Source organism: Harpia harpyja, chromosome 2 (assembly GCF_026419915.1).
Source record: "Harpia harpyja isolate bHarHar1 chromosome 2, bHarHar1 primary haplotype, whole genome shotgun sequence".
Taxonomy (NCBI): Eukaryota; Metazoa; Chordata; class Aves; order Accipitriformes; family Accipitridae; genus Harpia; species Harpia harpyja.
In genome coordinates this window covers 89,206,608-89,227,488 of record NC_068941.1, presented here as the reverse complement: position 1 = coordinate 89,227,488, position 20,881 = coordinate 89,206,608, and the positions used below count along the sequence as shown (strand labels likewise).

The 20,881-nt window shown below is 48.6% G+C and overlaps 1 protein-coding gene across 5 annotated transcripts in view; it reads right to left on the bottom strand.

Annotated features, from left to right (window-relative positions):
• Window positions 1-20,881, bottom strand: part of EXOC6B (exocyst complex component 6B) — a 308,866-nt gene that overhangs the window by 8,140 nt on the left and 279,845 nt on the right. For all 5 annotated transcript variants that reach the window (XM_052780871.1, XM_052780867.1, XM_052780869.1 and 2 more), the window contains one exon: window positions 2,538-2,650. In XM_052780871.1, the coding sequence (XP_052636831.1) occupies window positions 2,538-2,650 (113 nt within the window). The remainder of the gene's footprint in view (window positions 1-2,537; window positions 2,651-20,881) is intronic.

Below are 20,881 nucleotides of genomic sequence, written 5' to 3'. Positions count from 1 at the left end.
AAGCAGCTCTTTGGAGGATTGACACTTTTATTTCTTTAAGCGTGTGCCTGCAGAGCCCTGGGACAAGCGAGCCCAGTTCTGTAACGTGGTCCCTGTGCATTAGCGCAAGAATTAAAAGTAAGAGGAAGGGAAAGAGAGAGCTTAGCGCTGTCCCCACCCCTGTCAACAAACACCACTTTCAATAGAGCCAAGCTTTGTTTAAATTAATCTATAAGAAAAAAAAGCAACAGAGTAAAAGCTCCTCTTTTAGCTCTAATTAGTGCATTTGAGATGATAAAGTTACCGAAGGGAACCGTTTCAAAGACAGCTTGCATTTAGATCATTTAGTGCTCCATTTAAATCAAACAATAAAGTCACTGCAAGGTGAGGGTAAAAGCCCAAGCAAGCAGCATACTTACACTCGTGATATCCTATGAGAGATGTGTGATTAGGAAAAGAGATAACGATGAAAACAGGTTACAAAACGAACCAGCGGATCAGAATTTCACGTCGCCTTGTCGGCGAAGCTCGGCTGCCTACGGAGAGGGCTGGGGAGGTGGGCTCGGAGCGCAGAGGGGAGTGGATGTGCCTGAAGCTACGGCCAGGTCAGTGCAGAGTCTTGGGGGAGCTGGAGCTGGTGGATGATGCACGGAGACTCCCCAAAGGGCCTGAAGCCCAAGTGGGGACAGGGCAGAGCCCGCCGGAGCATGCAGGCGATGCCGTGCCGGCGATGCCATGCCGGCGATGCCACGCCACGAGGATGCGGGAGATGCAAGTGCCAACCCGGTGACTCCACGGGGGCCGCCTCCGGAAAGCAAACCAGATACGTGAAGATTGCCCTTCAAATGAGAGCCCTTTTAGGGAGAAGGCTGGCAAGCCAAGCTGGGGTTTGTGGCTTTTTATTACCACCACCGAGCACGGATGCTGCACGCTCGAGTACTACCTGGGGAAGATGGCCAGGAGCACAGAGCTGCCCTCCTGCTGTCCCACTGCCTTCCCAGCAACTGCCACGGATCCCAGCTCACTGCCTGCTTCCAGTTTCCTGGCTCTTCCAGCTGCTTCATGTCCAAGCTCTCAGATTTTTGATAGCTCTTTATTTTACCATTTTGTTGATAGCTCTGAATATACCTCACGCTTTTGCATCATTGATGTCAGGTTGTGAATGTGTTGCAAATAACACAACATATTACACAGCACGTATAAATATGTTTATAAATCCAGTGCTACAACATATAAAAGTGCTTTACACACAGCAACTACCTAAGTTTAGTCCCTGTGTACCATATTGATAACATTTGGATGTCACGAGCTGCTGTGAAATTAGCTATTCTCCTCTGCGGGAGAGGAGGCAGTACGGTCATGTGGACCACAGATAATACAGATGCAACTCCAAAGCTCAGAAGCACACCAAGGTTGGTCTTCTAAAGGTTTAGCCCTAACTCTAAACTAGTCAATTCCTCCCCCACAAGCAACAGAGAAAGAGAAGAACCCCAAAAAACAACTCAAACTCCTCCTCAGGGTCCGATTTCATGGTAAACCTAACCAAATCTAACTGCAGCTCGCTTATCCTGCCCGCTCCTCCATGCAAGACTTAGCAGTGGAGTGCCCATGGCCTGAGCTGCTTGGAAAATTATTATTTTTGGCAGGTGACTTCACTGTCAGATCAGCTGGAAGACCAGCTGTGAGGTCTGATGGTAGCAAAGGGGCAGGAGTAGGGCTGATCCTCCCAATGAGAGCATGGAGGTCTACCAGAGGAAGGGTCACCTGGGCCACCTCCTACCGCAGGCACGATGGGTGACTGGTGGCACTTCTCTCCCACGTGCTAGAGGGGTTACAAGCGAAGCAAATCCCACTCTTTGGGTTTGCAGCAAACTCACGGGCTTTCCCTCCTTGCTGTTGGCTTGTAGGACTGGCACAAGCCTCCTTGCTGTCATCCCAAAGCCCCACAGAAGCCACACAGTGCTCGCCCGGCGCGTCCCGGCACTGCTCCTCGGCACAGCTCCAGGGCTCGGGCTGAAGCTGTGCAAAGCCTATGAACTACAGGCTTCGAAGAGGCTCACGTTCAGCCTTATCAAAGAGCGTGTCCTTGCTAAGGGCAAGCCCTGGAGCACACAGCCACCTAAAGACACTGTCCCTGTCCCATGGCTGGGCTTTTAGCGCTCGATCCCCTCCACGGATCCAACACAAGGGAGATACACGTGCTTGCAGGCTAGCAAATTTGAAAGGATTTGGAGGGCTTGAGATACAGTGGAAGTCCGTTGTAAGACAAGGAAAACTCTACTTAAGAGTGAAGCAAAAAGACACACCCTCAGCCAAGTCAATGCATTTTGATACAAAACCTGGAATTCAGCTTAGTGGGATAAAAAAGGATTTTTCTATTTGAGCTCCCACTGTCCACCCAGGGGTGAAATCTTTGGACCCTGGATCACAAGGAGCCTCCTGCTCCCCAGGCTGCTCTGTCCCAGCACCGCACGTGATGGAATGAGCTGCTAAAACACACACTTGCCCAAAGAGAGATGGGGGTGAAAACTACCCTGGGTATCCGGACCCACACTCACTTTTCCAGCAGGATGAGGGCTGTCGTCGGGTTCACGCGAAGATACTTGCACGTGGGTTGCCCGTAGTCGGCCAAATACGTCGACCAGTCCCACTGGATGAACAGATCTAGGAGCTGCAGCAGCCACGGGAAAGAAAAACACAAACAGAAATAAGATTTTTTAAAAGCTGGCGAGAGAGCAGGTGGTTTATCTGAAAGCTGGCAAAGATCCTGGGCAGGTGGTGTTAACCACAAAAAATGGTTTGCAGTCTTTATTAATTTATTTAATATCATTCTGCTAATATTTAATTATTAACTTATTCATATTTAATTATTATTTTATTAACATTTAATATTAATTTATGTATGGCTATATTAATTTAGCCACAGTACACTCCTGTTACCTTATCTCTATTTTTGGGGTGAACTAGCAGTACAGGGGCTATGAGGACTGAGACATGCTGAGGAGGAAAAGATCCCCAGCACCCTGATGCCCTCAGCTACGGCAGGAGGGCACTTTTGGGGTCAAAGCCACCGCAAATTTCTTCTGTCCCCAAATAACCCCCGGCATCGTCTGAACCACGCCACAAGGTTTTCTCATCACGCTTGCTACATCTCAACGTCTTCCAAGCGCTTTGTAAGCATCTCTAACGACGGGAGCTCTCCAGGGAGGTGTGGGACCCATCCAGGAGCTCAGGTGAACGCTGGGGGAGACTGGGTGGCCCAGATGGTTTCCAGCTATCTGTTACAGAAACTACGGCTGACCCCAGATGCGGGGCAAGGAAAAAAGGGATTAATTCAGCCATCTGTGACAGTCCTTGCTCCAGACCCCCAAAATTTGCACCTGAAGCCCTTCACCTCCACAAAGGATCCCCTTGGCACCCCATCCCTCCCAGCTGATTCAGATGAGGGATAAGTAAACTACAGCCCAGGTTTCCTAAATGCCTTCTTCCACCCTACCTTTTGCATCCTTATTTTCCTTAAAACCCAAATAGGAGCTCCCACGTCTTTCCCACACGAGGACCTCCTCACCCCTACGAGGACTTGCCTCTCCACCTACCCAAAAGAGCACAGCTGAGGACGTATGAGATGCAGCCTTCATCTCCATCATCTGAAACAGATTAATTAAGAGCGGCTGCATTTCCCCCCCCCCCAACCATCTGCCTTGGAGAGCTGCTGTGACCACTCTATTGCAGGACAGGCTGCCAAGCCCGTGGACGTCTTCATCGCCCGCGTCTGCGCGTCCCGGCGCCCACCACTGAAGCCCGGAGAAGGAGGACCATCCCGCGGCCAAGAGAGGACCATAGAGGGCTCATTGTCCCCGCGTCTCCATGGTTTTCCTGGAGGCTCCAGCACTGTTTAACAACACATCCCGCCCCGCCAAGAAGGGGATTTAGCTCCTCCGAGACTTCAAGGTACAAAACAAAAATGTGCAACAAGATTCTTTTTGACTATGTAGGTCAGGGCAAAGAAAACAAGCTGTCAGGAACAATCCCCCGGGCTGGCGGGGGGGACGGATTAGCCGGGACCTAAGAGGGCTTTTCCAGCCCTCGGTCCCGCGCGGCTTTGTACGGCGGGTCCATTGTGTTAACTACAAACCCGAGTTGAACATCATTGGCAGGAGTTTTTTCCAACGGGCACCTTCAAGAGACAACCTTAAATATGATTTCACAGGCTCTTTTCAGACAGCACAGCGGGGCCAAAACTCTTCTATCGGGTTTGCCGGCTGCTGGGGGAAGCTGCGTGGTTGTACAGGCTAAATCAGATCCCCCGCCAACGCACCGAAGTCCTCTTGCTGGTGGCCCTGGGGGGGCTGAACGTGCCTCTGGCAAACCACGAGCACGGCAGCATGAGTTATTGCCGTAGAAAGTGCATGACCGGACCGCCGAGGGGCCAGGTAGCCATTCATGGGGAGTGGAAATAAAGCCCCAGAAGAAAGCGACAAAAGAAGAACCAAAATAAAAAGGCGAAGATTTGAAGTGGGTTAGAAGATGAAATGAAAAGCATCGGGAGGTGTTATAAAAGGAGGCTGGGGGGGACAGCAGAGGCTCGGGGAACCGTGCAGGAGCTCAGAGGATGGGTAGGGAAAGGACTTGGAGAAACCTCCCACGCATGTCTCTGAAAGAGCACAGCCAATCCAGCACGAGGACACCTTTAAGCAAAAGTTGGATGAAAGACCATCTAGAGCAGCTCGACCCTTGCTCTCCAGCTCAGGAGCTCAAGCCAACGCTTGCCATTCCCACCAGGGCCAGGTGACGAGCGGCTGGGACGGCACACAGCCCTCGGTCCGACAGCCATCCCTGTCCCACAGCTTTGCTTCAGCTCTGCTCCAACTCAGTTCAACTCAACCAGGTTGAAGCAACGCAGCTCTCCCACACGAGGCTGCCAGGCTGCTGGGCTTTGCCGGCATTGAAGGTCCACCACCACACCTTCCCTTGCGCTGGCATCGGCCTGAAGGGATGGTTGGGGTGAGTTATTTTATGGACCTGTTTTAACATGGACCTCTTAGAGCGGGTCCAGAGGAGGTCATGGAAATGGTCTGAGGGCTGGAACACCTCTGCGATGAGGAAAGGCTGAGAGAGTTGGGGTTGTTCAGCCTGGAGAAGAGAAGGCGCCGGGGAGACCTTATTGAGGCCTTTCAATATAGAAAGGGGGCATATGAGAAAGATGGAGAGAGACTTTTTACCAGGACAAGAGGCAATAGTTTTAAACTGAAAGTGGGTTGATTTAGATTGGACATAAGGAAAGAATGTTTTACTATGAGGGTGGTGAGGCACAGGATCAGGTTGCCCAGAGAAGTTGTGGATGCCCCATCTCTGGAAGTGTTCAAGGTCAGGTTGGATGGGGCTTTGAGCAACCTCGTCTAGTGGAAGATGTCCCTGCCCATGGCAGGGGGGTTGGAACTAGATGATCTTTAAGGTCCCTTCCAACCCAAACCGTTCTGTGGTTCTATGATTTTACACTCATCCATCAGGCCATTCAGGTAGCTCCAGCTGCATGCATCACTACAAGAGTGCAACAGGCACATTTGAGAGAAACCCCAATGACCTGGGGGTGCTGGTCGACAGCCGGCTGAACATGAGCCAGCAGTGTGCCCAGGTGGCCAAGAAGGCCAACAGCATCCTGGCCTGTATCAGAAATAGCGTGGCCAGCAGGACCAGGGCAGGGATCGTCCCCCTGTACTCAGTGCTGGTGAGGCTGCACCTCAAATACTGTGTTCAGTTTTGGTCCCCTCACTACAAGAAAGACATTGAGGGGCTGGAGCGTGTCCAGAGAAGAGCAATGAAGCTGGGGAAGGGTCTAGAGCACAAGTCTCATGAGGAGCAGCTGAGGGAACTCAACTGAGGGGTTGATTAGCCTGGAGAGAAGGAGGCTGAGGGGAGACCTTATCGCTCTCTACAACTACCTGAAAGGGGGTTGTAGTGAGGTGGGGGTCGGTCTCTTCTCCCAAGCAACAAGGGATAGGATGAGAGTAAATGGCCTCAAGTTGTGCCAGGGGAGGTTTAGATTGGATATTAGGAAAAATTTCTTCACCAAAGTGGTTGTCAAGCATTGGAACAGGCTGCCCAGGAGTCACCATCCCTGGAGGTATTTAAAAGACATGTAGATGTGGTGCTTAGGGACGTGGCTTAGTGGCAGACTTGGCAGTGCTCAGTTAGTGGTTGGACTTGGTGATCTTAAGGGTCTTGTCCAACCTAAATGATTCTATGATTCTAAGTAAGCCCCGTCCTAAACGTGCTCGCACCCCAGGCTGGACCTTCCCTGAGTGCTGGGAGAGCCAGACTCCCCCCAGCCGGCTCACGACAGTGACAGATAGCCTGTGTATTTTACAACTGTTTGCCCACATCCATCTTGCCCGCAAGGAAGGTCCGAGGATAGCCGGGGCCGGCACCTTTGGCCCCCCCGTTGCCGCACGGCACAGGGCATCGCCGGCGCTTGCAGGGCTCTGCCGCGGGTCGTGCTCCGTAGGAGAGAAGTCTTGCAGGAGGAAGCCTGACGGCTCAGGGCAAGCTGTCTCGAAACGATTTATCTGTCACATAAATGTGGTTTTATTGGTTTTACTGTTTAAACTTTTCACCTCTGCTGCTAAATCTGAACGACCGAAGAAAAAAAAAAAAGGAAAGGAAAAACCCGCCTGCGCAGCGGCGCTGGGCTGCGGCGGGCCTGCCGGGGGAGATTCCAAATAAAATATGCAAATACCATTAATTCTTCAAACTAGAGTCTCCTTTTCAAGGCTATAAATCAAACTCGACAGCACATACACTGGGGGGAAAGGAAAAAAAGAGGGGGGAAAAAAAAGAGGAGCTTTTACCACGATGATATGAAAGCAGAAAAACTGGCTCAGAAGGCTGCAGACGTGCGGCGTGCGCAGAGCAGGGCTGCGAACCTGCAGCTTCCTGGGGCACGAAAAGCATCTTTGCTGCAAGGGCGGGGAGAGGTTCACGTATATATTTATAAAAATGAAGAAACGGAGAATGCTTTGAGTATGCCTCCAAAAGAAAGGTACTGGGGAAAAAAAAAAAAATTGCTTTTATACGCACATACGAGCTCTTACTCAAATGGTGATTCAGGAGAGGGCAACCCTGGAAGGAAAGAATTAAAGTGGGAACCAGTTCCCAGCCCTGCCCCAGGCTCCCCTTGGCAGGGGCCGAGAAGCACCTTCTCCCCATTTCCTTCAGTTCCACCTCGAGAAACACTTCCTTTTCACTCTCCTTGTAATACCACCATCTCAAATTCTTCAGAAATGTTATTTTTTTCAAAGCAAAGACATGTTTTTACAGCCCTCACATCAAGTACAGGGAAAGAACGGTTGCAACTTAATTGCACGCTGGTGGCAAAGGCAATGGGGACGTCGCGATGACTTTGCAAACTTCTCCCTCCAGAACCAAAGCAAAGTGGGGCAGTATGTTCTGTCTGACACGAGATGATGGTGCTGAATCTGGATAAAATTCTTTCAGCCAAGCCAGAAATAATACAATGTGAATCCAAACTGATTCCAGCACTCCTGGAACAAGATCAGAGAAAGCACCAGCATTTGCACGCTTGCACCAGCGTTGCAGAGGGCTCTGCACAAATCTGGGAGGTGATGCACGGTGGCTAGAGATAAAGAAGATGGTAGGAAAGGGAGACCCATGTTTTCTAAGATGAAAATAAACACACACAAAAAGCCCTTGTCCTATCTCAGAGAAGTCAGGATGATGTTGCAGGGATAACTCTAGATACGGGATCCTCTTGGCCCCAAGGACCTCTCCTCCGCTCCTCAAGCCTAAGAGATGAAGGCCAAGTCTTACTGCAGGACAGATGAAAACTCCTGAATTCCCCAACTTCATGCAACATCTGGCTCTTCTTTTTTTCTCTTTTCCCTCTTCTGAACTGATGCAGTGCCATTCTGAACATCCACAAACAGGGATTTGCACCCAAACGCTTTGACCTGCAGGAAACTTGAGACACCCCAAATGCTTTGCGCTCATGGGCAAGTCTACTGGAAGAGGAGTGTGATCATCCCCTGTTAGCAGAGGGAAGAGCTTCCCAGGACAGAATCACCACCACACCAGACATGATATTACATCCACTGCAGCAGGAAGCAAAACTCATCCAAATTAAAAGCGAAGAGCAACTGTTCACAACCGGAGCTGCTCCAAGACACGAGGGCAGCCTGCAGTCCAGCCAGAAATGGAAATCACATCTTTCTGCTCCCCAGCAAACAAACTTTTTGTTTCTTCCAGTCCCTGCTGAAGGGATTCGGTTGCTAACAGACATGCATTTCGGTCCTGTTAAGGCCAAAAGAGCCGTCATTGCCTCTGCGCTCGCGTCTGTGTCTTCCCCCATGCCCCAGCCCTTTTGCTTTTTAATATCCTGACTTTTGGGGGCTGAAATCCCACGTGAACTATCAGTATTTATAAAAGGCCCATCACCAAAGGCTATCTGGCGCAAAAGCCTCATGGCTATGCAGTAACCGGACGGTGAAAGGAGAAACAACCCCATCCTGAAGACTAACTCTCACTTTATTTCAAGGTCTAGGTCTCTTCTTCCTGGAGAAGTGAAGGCTCAGGGGGAACCTCAGCACAGTATTCCAGTACTTAAAGGGTGGCTACAAGGAGGACACAGGCTCTCTCTTCACAAGGAGCCACATGGAGAAGACAAGGGGCAATGGGGAGAGGTTGCACCAGGAGAGGTTTCATCTTAGTGTAGAAAGAAATTTTTTACAGTGACAACAACCGTTCACTGGAACAACCTTTCCAGGGATGTGGTAGAGTCTCCATTGCTGGAGGTTTTCAAGATGCAGTTGGACAGGGTACTAGATCATCTCATCTAGGCTTCACTTCCCATGAAAGGTTGGACCAGATGATCTTTCAAGGTCCCTTCTAACCTAGGCTGTTCTATGGTTCTGTGATTCTACCCCAAAACCAAACATCCCTTCCCCTCTTATCCACCACAATATTTACTTCCAGTGACAAGACAGACCATCAAGATGGCTTGAAAAGGACTTTCCCTTAACACCACCATCAGAGTATCAGTAGATCCACCAGCGATGAGACAGTGTGAGGGCTGGTGGGAAACATCCGATAAAGACCTAAACCTTCCCTTTGATAAAAGCCCAAATTAGGGAATTCTTATGTCCCTGCAGCTATTAATTACCCTTTTAGTCCTTTTTCCTCCAAGTACAGTGGGAGACAGACTCTCTCTGCTAGGAGTTGTTGACTTTCTGTGGTGCTCAGGGACCACATGTTGGAGCTGGCCGGAGCCGGGCTGCGAGGTGTTACTGCCTGACATGCCTTCTGCAAAGCACCAACTGCTATTAAAAGAACCCTAAACAAACACCATCAGCACACGCGCACACACACTGAAGGATGAAAAGGAAAGACGACTCAAGACCATTAGCTGGCAAATCTTGCAACCTGTTTCAACAAATTGAAACACAATTATCCTGGATTTCTCACATCCAACCAAGCTAAGGGAATGAGAGTTAACTTGCTGCATCTTAAAGCAGGAGACAGCCAGGCGTCTGGAGGAGCCTGGCCTGGATTTAAGTGGTGCCAACAGTGAGTGCAGGAGATCTTCCTTACGGTGGGTTTTCGGGGGAGGTTCAGATCAACACAGAAGGGACAGCTATGCCACAGGGTTACAGCCAGGCTTTCACGATGAGCTTTACGTCCTCTGGATGCCAGGGCGCAGAGAAGTGTTAATTAAGTCGGGTTTGGGGGTTTCCCAGCTGGAGGCAGCACTTCTGCCCTGAAACCTGCTGAGGGTCATGTTCCTGAGCAACTGCTCTTGCTTTCTGGGGGCAGAAGGAGGGAATATTTTCATAACCAAGCTGAACCCAGCTCTAAAAAGCTCTATTATCCCTCCTTATCCTTACAACCTCTTTCCCCAGCCTTTGTTGTGGGCAGCATGCAGAATGAACAGCCTTTGACCCAACACCTTCTACAAACCAGCTGTGCTTCTGTTTGCAAGAGATCACACTGCTAGCTCACAAATCTACTGAGATCTTTTCTTTAAAAAGCTCATTTCACTGATTTAACACCACAGCTCCTTTGATAAAGGTGACAACAAGAGGCTCAGAGGAAGGCAGCACTTGGGTCCTACCATCATCCCACCTAAACCCACCTGTACCAAGGGACAAGACGCTTCCAGCAGGACCAGAGAACACCCCGGTAAGACCTGATCCTGCTGGGTACCTCCATAAAAGCACAAGAAACTACTGAATCCAAACCAGTACCAACTCCCAGTTTGCCCATGCCTAAGCTTGCTCACAACCCATCCCCACCACCGATTGAGCAGCCCCTACCGCCAGCCAGCAGTAATTGTTACGGAGCACAAAAGCCCAAAGAGCTTCCAACATCAGCAGCCACAGACAAGTACATTCAAAATAATTTATTTTGGTGAGGTTTCAATTATGTCTCGTGGGAAAGCAATACTGAAAGAGAAAGAAATACTCTAACCCATGGGGAGACGTGGGTTTGGGCAATAGCATTACCAAGAAGAAAAGGCACCAGGAATTGGAACATGATGTTCGTTCGTTTACTTGTGAAAGACATGGAGGGTAAAATCGTGGCCTAAATGAAAGCAGGAGCAGATTTGTCACCAATTTCACTGGAAACTTAAGATTTTCTCCACATATTGAGTGCGCTTTGCGCAAAGGGGTGCATAGCACCCACAGTAACCTGATGTTGCATGAGCCAACGTGACGCACAAGCCAAGCGATCGACACACATGGAGCGCAGGGAAGGTTAACCTTATTTTAGGTGCTTACCAGACCTGCCTGCAAGAGAGAGATGGACTTCTAGGAGTTACTGCAGATCGGAGAGTGCTGTCCAGCCTGCTTGGACCTCTCTGTAAGGCACAACAACCCTACGCCCAAGTGACCCCTCCAGGTCTCCTGAGCAGACGTCCCACCTGGGGCTGTCCTTCCTCCTGAAGACTCATGCTGGAGGGAGGAGAATTGATTCCAAGCTCCTCACCTCACATTTTAACTGGACTGATTTTGCAAGTTAAGGCAACAATTTTACCTTTCCTTTTTTTTTTTTTTTCTGTTTATTGTTATCTGCAAAAGTGAAACAGTTCTTGGAAAAAACATGAGAAGGATCTGGAAAGATTTATGGCAGATGGGACAGTATGTAACGGAGAAAGATTTGAGACCAACAAAGCCCTAATCTGTCCAGTCTGGATTATTGTCAGATTTGTATTATTGCCTGTTTATAGGGGTTTGTATTTGTTACATCGGATTTCCAGGGGAGGGTCTCCAGAAAGCTTTTTGCCTGCACTGTGTGGACAGAAAGGTCTTCTGGTTTTCCATCTGCAAATGTTCATCATTTATTAGGAGGATCAGAAGATACTTATTCCAAGGGTCTCATTAAAATCTTAACAAACACAATTTCACCCCAAAAATGTTGTGTTTCTGGTTGTAGGTCACTTCTGCACTTACAGCAAAAAAACTCCCTTTTGGGTTAAATATGGCTTTAAGGAATCCACCTTCTACTCCCAGCCTGCGACACAAAACCACATGAAGGAGCCACGAAAGGTTGTCGGGCTTCAAGAGAAGTGACGCGAAGCAGCCCAAGAGCGAAGGGTGTGGGATGCTGAGGATTAGCACGTTGTGTTACAGTGACAGTCTTGAAGACGGCTGGAAAGTCCCTACCAGCTTCGTTCACGCTCCTACTGACTTTGATGGTGTAGGGTCATGGCTTTAGTCATTCACTGGAGGCTTGCCCACAGGGAAGGGTAAACTGAATTCTAGGGAAAACCCAAGTTTCTCTGACCATCGCAAAGCACTGTGCAATGCTGCTTGAAAAAAGAAAAACAAACAAGGCATGAAAATTATTTGGTACAAAACCACTGGGATTCCAATGTTTGAGAATAAAATCAGTCAGTTCTAGCGATAACCGCCCCGACGGGGGATTTTATGAATGGCCAAAAGAACAAAAGGAAACTCTGCCCTGCTGGATTTAGTAGCCAATTTGCACTCATAAAAATCATTATTTAGGCTCATCAAATTCTCCATGCAGGTTCACAAGTTTGCATGGTGCTTTCTGCCCAGAGAAGACGACCGTATTTCTACCCTCCAGACCCTACAATCTGCATAAGACAAAGAGACAATACTGGGCAGCGGCCAAAAGAAATAAAAGAGCCTTGGAAGACTGTTCTCCAGGGACTGCTATTGAATAACACTTTGTGTTTCCATTTAACCATGACAAAGGGGGATTCATTCCCAAAGCAAAGATGTCTCCTTTAGAAGCATCCCCCCGTAGCCTCTCCGGCTCAGACCTTTGGTGGGCACAGCCACGAGGTGCGCCCATCGCTCTGCCCGGCAAGGACGGAGCCTGGCTAAATGCTTGGCGTCAGCATCCGAGGTTACGGGGAACAAATTTGGGATGCAATGCTTGAAAAGCGCTTAGCTTGTAGATAGTTATTCTTAGAAGCATTTTTGAAGCTATTATGGGGAGGAGAAGCTGGATTTGCTAATGGTAAAAGATGCCCTGCTCTGCGGTCGGCAGATGACGGCACCGTGTGTGCAGGTACCCCTTGTATACAGAAATAACCATCTCTGCTGCTATAGTCCGGGTGCATATAGCCTCGTGCATTCATCTGACTCGCCCTACCTGACCCACACTTCAAAATCAGTGGCTCCGAAGAAAACATTAAGAAATAACATGGAAAATCCCAATATCTCAGCGGCAGGTCAGGATGCTCTTGTAAGGAAGGAGAAGAGTTAACAAGAGCACAAAAAAAAGCACAAAACCCCCGAAACACAGGAAAGTGGGGTGAGAGGGGAAAATAGCAGCACTCCTCCAAATAAGCCTATAGACAAAACCACCTCTGTCATTGACCCTATAGTATCAGAGGGGAAAAAAATCACTTTAAATGCCACCTTTCTAGGGGAAAATGTTCCTAATTAATTGACAGAGCAGGTATTCGCAGCCAGAAAGATTTTGGGCCGGGAGGTGTTAATGCTCCCCATCTGCTGACAGTTCAGCAGCAAATCTAGGTACCTGCAGCGTGATCAGGGTCTGCCCAGAAGACAACTGAGCCACATTTTCAGATAACTACAGCCCTGCTTGGTGCCACCGGCAGCCAGGACGTGATGCCCAGATACCCCGGTGAGGGGCATTATGTGGTGTTTTCCCCATGGGGGGGACCCACTGGCAGCGGGGAGCTGGGACAGGAGAGCCAGCAAAGTCTTTCTGAGCTCAACAATTAGGGTCCGTCCTGTCCACGGTACAAGAAAGCCATGATATTTGAATTAAACCGCTCCCGCTGTCCCTAAAGGCACCGGCATCACCTTCCCTGAGCCCCGCAGCCCGGCACTTGCCAGGTACCAAATCGCACCACGGGGCCAGCATGCCACAGTTATTTTTCCTGTTGCTCAGCTGATGCCAAGCCCTCTGCAAAGTTGCATTTTTCTTTTGTTTACACATTAAAAAAGGGGATAAAAAAAAAAAAAAGAAGAGGTGACCTCTCGCTAACCCCAGCCGGTCTATGAGAAGCCGCCGCTGCCTTCACCTCCGAATGAACTTTCAGATTATCTCAGACAAGATTCACCTTGCATTGAACTTGTACCCTGCGCGGCAGCACACAGTCACGTAACCTTGATTAAACATTACAGCACAACGCGGCTATAAATTTAATGAGCATTATCGGCGCGCTTCCTCCCGTCGTCCTCGGGCAGGGGGAGCGATGGAAATGCTGGGAGCCACTGGGAACCAGCCTGGTGTGCACTGGAACGGGCAGGAGATGGAGAAGCAGCTATTTGAGGGAATAGGAGAGAGACAGAGCAGCTCCTGTGCTGTCCTCTGCTCCTGTGCATGCAATGAGTTGTGTACGGGCTCTGCAGCAGCTCCCGCAGGAGCGAGCAACTCCGGGTGCCCACTGTTAGAGGGGACGACCTGTGGAGGGCTCGCACGGCTTTCTGCTCCGAAGACCCAAGAAAAAACAAAAAGAAAAGAGCAACAAGGTGCAATAATGGGTCCGGCAGTCCCTTCACCCAGCAGGAAACCTCTCTCGGGCCACGGCCTCCTAAACTCTGGCTGCCCTCTTCACGCAAAGCAGTGCAGCCTGTTGCCGTCCTCCCATTTATTTTCGAGACACACGCGTGACGGGAGGCAGAGGCAGTCGCCTCATCATCTCCCAGCTGACACATAAGGAAAGGGAGAGCTCAGCATCCGCGCTGGCGGCGGCGATTCCTGCCGCAGAGGTCACTCAGCCGGTCGAGAGGAGAGAGTCTGGGCAGCGAAATAGATATGCTCAAGTTCAAGTGCTTGAAATACCTTCTTTTTTTTAAAAAAAAAAAAAAAACCCTCAAAACTAAACTAATATATCCCCCGCTTTTCATGATAACTTCCTCCTTATCCTTGGCGGTTTTGTTTAGCAGATCTATTGTTCTCGGCGAGCCTTGCCCTGGGGTCCAATTTGACTGTGTTCTCATTTTTCCCCCTATGTAACTGATGCTTATTTCTTTAAGCTCTACTGTAAACAGAAAACACACTGCAGTGCCCTTGCCTGGCTTTGCAGGAGGCAGGCTCAGACCTGGAACTACTTCTTTTTGGTTTTTTTTTTTTATATAGGAAACAAAAAGATTGGGCTTGCTTGCTTCAAGGATTCAAACACCTGCGAGATGCGGGAGGACGGCTGCGGTACCTGCGGGTGGTCCGAGCTCGGAGTGGGGACCACACGGCTCTAGCGCTGGCTCTGCTGCTGCTTTGCTGGATAAATGGCCTTTTTCTGCTTGTAAGGCTGGAAACATGCCGGTTTCCTAATTATAGACCTCTTCAAAGTTCATTAGGGGCAGGGGCTGAGGAGGTAAGCAGCATCGTTTGGAGGTGGCATGAAGTTCTTCGAGGAGCTCAGGGTGAATAAGAAAGCCACCAGACAGCATCCCCCTCGATGGGGTGGCACATGGGGAGCAAATATAAAATCAAAATAAAACCCTTGCAGAGGGGAACACATCTTGGGATGGTTTGAGGAACACAACAGGAGATGGGGGTTTGGGAAGGGTGGGTGATGGGGGCACCAAGATGCAGTTTCGTGCTTCCCATCATTTACTTGTCATGGGTTTGGTCCTCACCCAGAGAAACGTCCTCACCCCAGCAGACAGCAAAGGGGGAGCTTGGGGGATGCAAGAACTGCTCGTGCTGCAGCACTAAGAAACCATTTTGAGCAAAATAAGCATTTTTCCCCCCATTTGCTGTCCTCATGGCTCCTCTCCACTCTGGTACCTGCACCAGCCTCCCAGGAGAAAAGACTTACTCCAGCACAGCTTGCAGCAGCCTGTCCAAAGGAGATGGATCCAGCATCACTCCAGAAGAAACCAGTGACACTGGGGTCTCTGCCCGAGGCAGGGGATGCAAAGGACAGGGATGAGGGGACGGAGGAGGTGGCTTCAGATGCTGTCGGCTCCCACCGAGAAGGTTTGCTCAGCTTTGCAAACACACCGACTTCCAGAGATGTCCCCCCGCAAAGGCACCGTCGTTCCCCCTATCTAGTGGCGTCACCTGCAAAACTAATTTGGCCCGTGAAATAACCCGGCAATTTGGGTGGTTGATTAGAACTATTTTTATAAGGCCGCAGGATATATATTTCCAGAGTCTGAAATAGTGTTTGGAAAACAGCGAGAGCCATTTAGAGCCATTTAGCGTATTCTACAGAGAGGCAGACGCACAAGCAAATGGATATTTAAAACAGCTGTGAAGACAAGACTGGTAGGAAACATTTGGCTAAAAGCAAACACAGAAATAAAATAACTTTGCAGAAGGTTAGAAATCAGTGAATTTGGTGATGCCTGACTACAGGAAAAAAATAATTGTATTTCTTCAGCTTCTAGAGACTAATAAATTACCATGGAAAATGTAAAGATTAAAGTCCATTAATTCACCTCCTATTTTCCATCCGCACTGTAAAGAAGTCTCTTTTTTGGTTGAGTGGACACCACCAAACTTCCCCTTAGGACAGCTTATCACTCCTCTTAGCATCTACAGGATAAAGAAGACTTTACATGCCAAGGCCACCAAATCGCAGGGCTCCAGTTGGCAGCAATGGGCGAGCCGTTGCTTTTTGGGGGGTTCCATGCTCTAGATCCCAGACTTCCAGGTAAGCCCCAAAAAAGTGCTTCCAAGAAGCGTTAAAAGAGGAGGATTTAAAATTCACACTCACATCAGGTTTGTTTGGGAGCCTGGCCAGCCCTACAGAAACCCTCTCCTTTCGAGAAAATATTGAGCTTACTTGAACCTGTTGCATTTTTGGTGGATGCAAACCATTTTGGGAACTTTAAATTTGCAGGAAACTAATGCGTAGGGGAAAAAAAAATACAGCATTCTTGTGCAGAAAGCATGCAACACTTGCTTTGAGCATCCTGAAAAACCTCCTGAAAATACCCAGGGTGACCAAAGCCCAGCTTCCAATTAATTAAACCCCCAAACCCTCACAGGGCACACTTTCCTGTAACTAAATATGATGCGATGAAGAGGCTGAGCATCAGGAGGGATCCCAGCTGAAGCAGCATTTCATCCCGTTATTGCATCCGCCGGGCTTGCGCTGCAGCCGGGCAGCCCTAGGCACAGAGACACAGAGCAGGATTTATGGCTATTTGTTGTAGATAAAAAAAAAAAAAAAACAAACCACCACGTTTGGAGGAGTCTGAAAACAAAAGCAAAGGCTTTTCCTTACGCGGTGTCACACTAACCTCTGGATGGCCTTGCACTTATTGTCATAGCCTTGGAAAGGTATAAACAAAGGCAGATTTCGGATGCCAAGAGCCGGGTTAGGAGACAAAGGAGAGGCACCGCTGCCGCGAAATCCCTTTTGCACTGACATCCAGGGTATAAATCCCGGGAAGAGATGTTTTACAATGTGCACGCAGAGTTATCGCCCTATTATAAAGCAATTTGTGGGGAAAAAAGGTGATAGCGGATGACAACAAGGTCCCGGCGGAGTGGGGAATTTGACACCCGTGGCCGGGGTGGCAATGGAGAGGCGGCACGAGGCTTTGCAAAGGGCTGGAGGAAATAGCAGAAAGTCCCTTTTGGGGTTAAATACGCTCTTTAAGCATACTAGTAGGGCTGCAAAGGGAGGGTTTAGGGTGGGAGTGGTTCCCGACGGCTGAGATGGGACCCCGAAAGGTGCTGTCCTGTTTAAGGACAGGTTGCACAGTGTGTTGCCCAAACCTGATTCTCCCCCCATCCCACCAGCGGCCAGTCCCAACGATCAGCAGCATCTCAAAAGCAGCCCTTTTTTAAAAACTTTGGGGAATTTTAAATGTGCCAGGAGAAAAGTGCTCCGGTGAGTTTGAAGTAAATATGGAGGGGGAAAAAAAAGGAGAAAAAATGAAAAGGAAGGGAAAAAGAAAAAGAAAGGAAAAAAGAAAAAAAGAAGGAAAAAAGAAAGAAAAAGAAAAAACGAAAACGAGGAAAAAGGAAAAAGAGAAGACAGAAAATAAAAATAATAAAAAAAAGACAGAGAAATTTCGTGTAGAATTAATTTCAGAGGAGGGTGATTTCCCAGAGCAGATAAAAACTCATATATGGAACTCGCATCTGCTCAGGGAACTGCCACCCAGATTTCGGCACCAGACTTTTGGTCTGACAGACCCATTAACTCCCAACTATTTCAGCGTGGCCATAGGTGGTGAAAACCCTCCAAAACCAGCAAGACCCTCAAGAATTTGGCCAGCTCACACGATGTCGGTGCACTCAAGCCTAAACTAAACACGGCTCAGCTTTAAGTCCAGCCTTAGCGGCCTCGCTTTGAAGCCCAGCATCCCTTTTTCTGGGCAATTTCAGCCCAAAACGAGGGGGCTGCCTCAGCCAGGCGCTGGCACTATACAATACCACGCTGCGTGATTTCCTTCTATTGAAAGCGTTCCTTTTTCTCAAGGTTTCTCGGACGTCAGGGTTCACCCGTAGGTACGTGCATTTCCTTCACCGTTTTGCTGCCTCATTCACCCCTTTCCGCCGCGTTATCCTGCTGCCTGCCCAGCGCGGCAGGCAGGAGCAGGCAGCCCGGCCAAGCCGTCTGCTCGCCCTTTCCTGTGCTCGAACGGCGGTGTTTGAGGAAGGATAAACCGACGTGGATTTGTCTTTATTTACACCAAACTGTTTACTCTCGTCTTTCTTTTTAATTTTATTATTGTTTGATAGGAACATAAAGCAGAAGCCCAGCAGATCAATGGCAGAGGCTCCCAACCAAAGGGCTTCTTGCAAACTTCCTTTCGGTTGCTGTAACATTTTTGCGGGGTTATGAACTCCTTAAACAAACAGCTGAGGTCATTGTTAGCTAAAAAAAAAAAAAAAAAATTATTTAAAGAAATAAAAAAGCAAGACTAATGTTACAGCCAAAGTGGAAGCTGCTCTGCAGAAAAGGGAGCTGAGACGGTGCATGGCAAAATCTATGGCAAAAACCATCAAAGAAGCACGAGTCTTGCGCACGCTTTCCATCTGCCAGTCCAAGCCACTCTCTCCACATTATTAAGAAGACAAAACCTGGACTCGGAAGCCCCACCATATTTTGAGATCACAACTCCAGTTCTGAGCGTCACTGCCCAGAAAAGAGGAACTTTTGGTGGCAATAATACTGTCCCTTCCAATCTCTTGACGTGGTATCACAAGAGAAGAGCAATCCCAGCCCTTCCAGTGCCCAGGAGACAGCACTGGAAGGGCAGCAGATGGTTCTTGAGATACTCTGTCCTCCATTCAAACTTGCCCAGAAAAACCATTAGCAAAGCAGCATCGGTGTGATAGTCATTTATCACAGTCGTGTATCTCATAATCGCTTACATCAGGGATTCAAAAGACTTTTCATCCCCCCAAAATCAACACTGAAAAACTACTTCTTCCTCAATAGGAGGAACTTTGCAAGAGCCATACGTCGTCCCAAGGACACGTCCGAGTGACCGAGCAGAGGGAAATGGCATCAAGGCAGTTCGTCTCCTGAGCAAATATCGGCACGAGGTTCCCCACTGGCAGATACAGAGGTTTGCAAGTGAAGGCTTACGTTGTGGGTGAACGAGATATTTTAATACTACCGAAGAACTACAAAGCTTTGGGTCCAGAAGGAAAGAAATTCTGCAACCAGGTACTTATGAAGAGAAGGTCTGATCCACATGAAAAGAATGTAACTGGGTTTGTGTGTTGTTCCCAGCAGATGAAGCTGATGTCCTCAGCCACCTTCCACCCAACTCCTTCAGGAGATGGCTATCTCCAGCAAAAACTTCCACCTGCAACCACGCCAGTTGCACCCGCGGCAGAAGTCACCATGCAGTTAAAGCACTGAGTATTAATAAGAAAAGGGATTCGGGAAAAGAAAGGGACGGAATGCCGACAGCGTTATTATGGGAAGGAAATAAATCACAAACAGGGTGTTCATCAAAGCCAGAGGACGCCTGAGTGACCCTATCAAAGGCAATACATGAATGTCAATAAATTAAGACAAAAGGAAAGAACGGGATATAAGCACGTTGCAACAGAAAAAGCAGAGAGGCCTCTTAACCTGAAAATTTACAGTCAGAAAGAAGAGTCTGCCTGGCTGTCTCTACACCCAACCTCTTCCCATCTCTTGATCCATATGGGATAGAATTACTCGTACATCCCCGGAGGCAATCGCATGCAGGGTTTCATTTCCAATTGCCAGCGATACTACAATTTCCACTCAGCAGGATTGCTCTCACCCTTTGGTGAACTTCGTAGTTTTGGAGAACCAGCCTGGAGTCTGCAGTTGCTGTCTCCCCAGAGGTTTGCTGTAAATCATACATGAAGAGCAGGATCCATCTCTAACACAATTCACCCTCACCTACAGCAGATCCAGCAGAGACAACCTGGACGTACAACCCCAGGAGAAGAGAAGTTGGGTACACAGCGCTTCTTGCACCCCTGAAATCTTCATGCAACATCAAAACTCTGCAAAGAAATTCCTGTTTATATGCTGCTGCTCATTCCTCTTTGCTGCTAACAAGCCTCTCTCTGAGCCTCATTTTTCATTCCTGCCTTAATGCTTTCTCCCACATTTCTTCCTCTTGCTTTGAGATTTTCCTCTCTGAACCACCGGCTGCGTCTGATACTCTTTTCTCTTTAAAAAGAGCTTGTTTTCTGAACAGCCCAGAAAACCCCCAGTCTCCCAAGGCAGAAGCATGAATAAATTAAGACAGTGAATTCAAAAAGAAAGAAAAAATTAAAAATAAATAAAAGCCAAGCAAGCTCATGGCATGTGCTGAACTTTCCTTGTGCTCAAATACAAATTTTTCATGACATCTCATCACTTATTTAGTCTGCAGGTCCGTGACCTTCTGCACATTGCTGTACTCCACCGATAGACGAGTTACACCTCTGCCCACCTACACCCTCACCCAGCCCCAGAAGAGACAGTAAAGCCTCCAGAAAAACCCAGCTCCACTTGAAAGAAAGCACATTTAAAGAGTCGATAGTACAACTGATCTACAGGACTACTGAGCTGAGTAAAAATGAAAAGAAGAAAAAAATATCCTTGTAGATTGAGAAGATTTAGAAAGAAATGCCAGTGGAGATGGTTATTAATCATCTGCCTGCTCAAAGGCTTGATCTAACGCCTAAAGCAGAAGTGAAAAGACGATGTGATGGGCAAGAGGGAAAACAACGCTGCTTTTAGCAGCCCAGAGAACCTGGGGATTTTGCTATTCTCCTCTTGCACTGCGGATGTGTGCAATGTTAAATATCGTGGTGTGTGTCCAACCTGTCCCTGGGAGGGAGCCACCAGAAGAGCTCCAGCAGAAGTTCTCCTTCTCCTCACCTGAAGCGACCTCATGGTCACGGCTGCTTCGCACAGGGCAGCACAGCTTTCTCACCCTGGAGGGACATAGAAAATAACTAAAGGGGAAAAAAAAAAATCAGCTTTCTGCAGATTTTG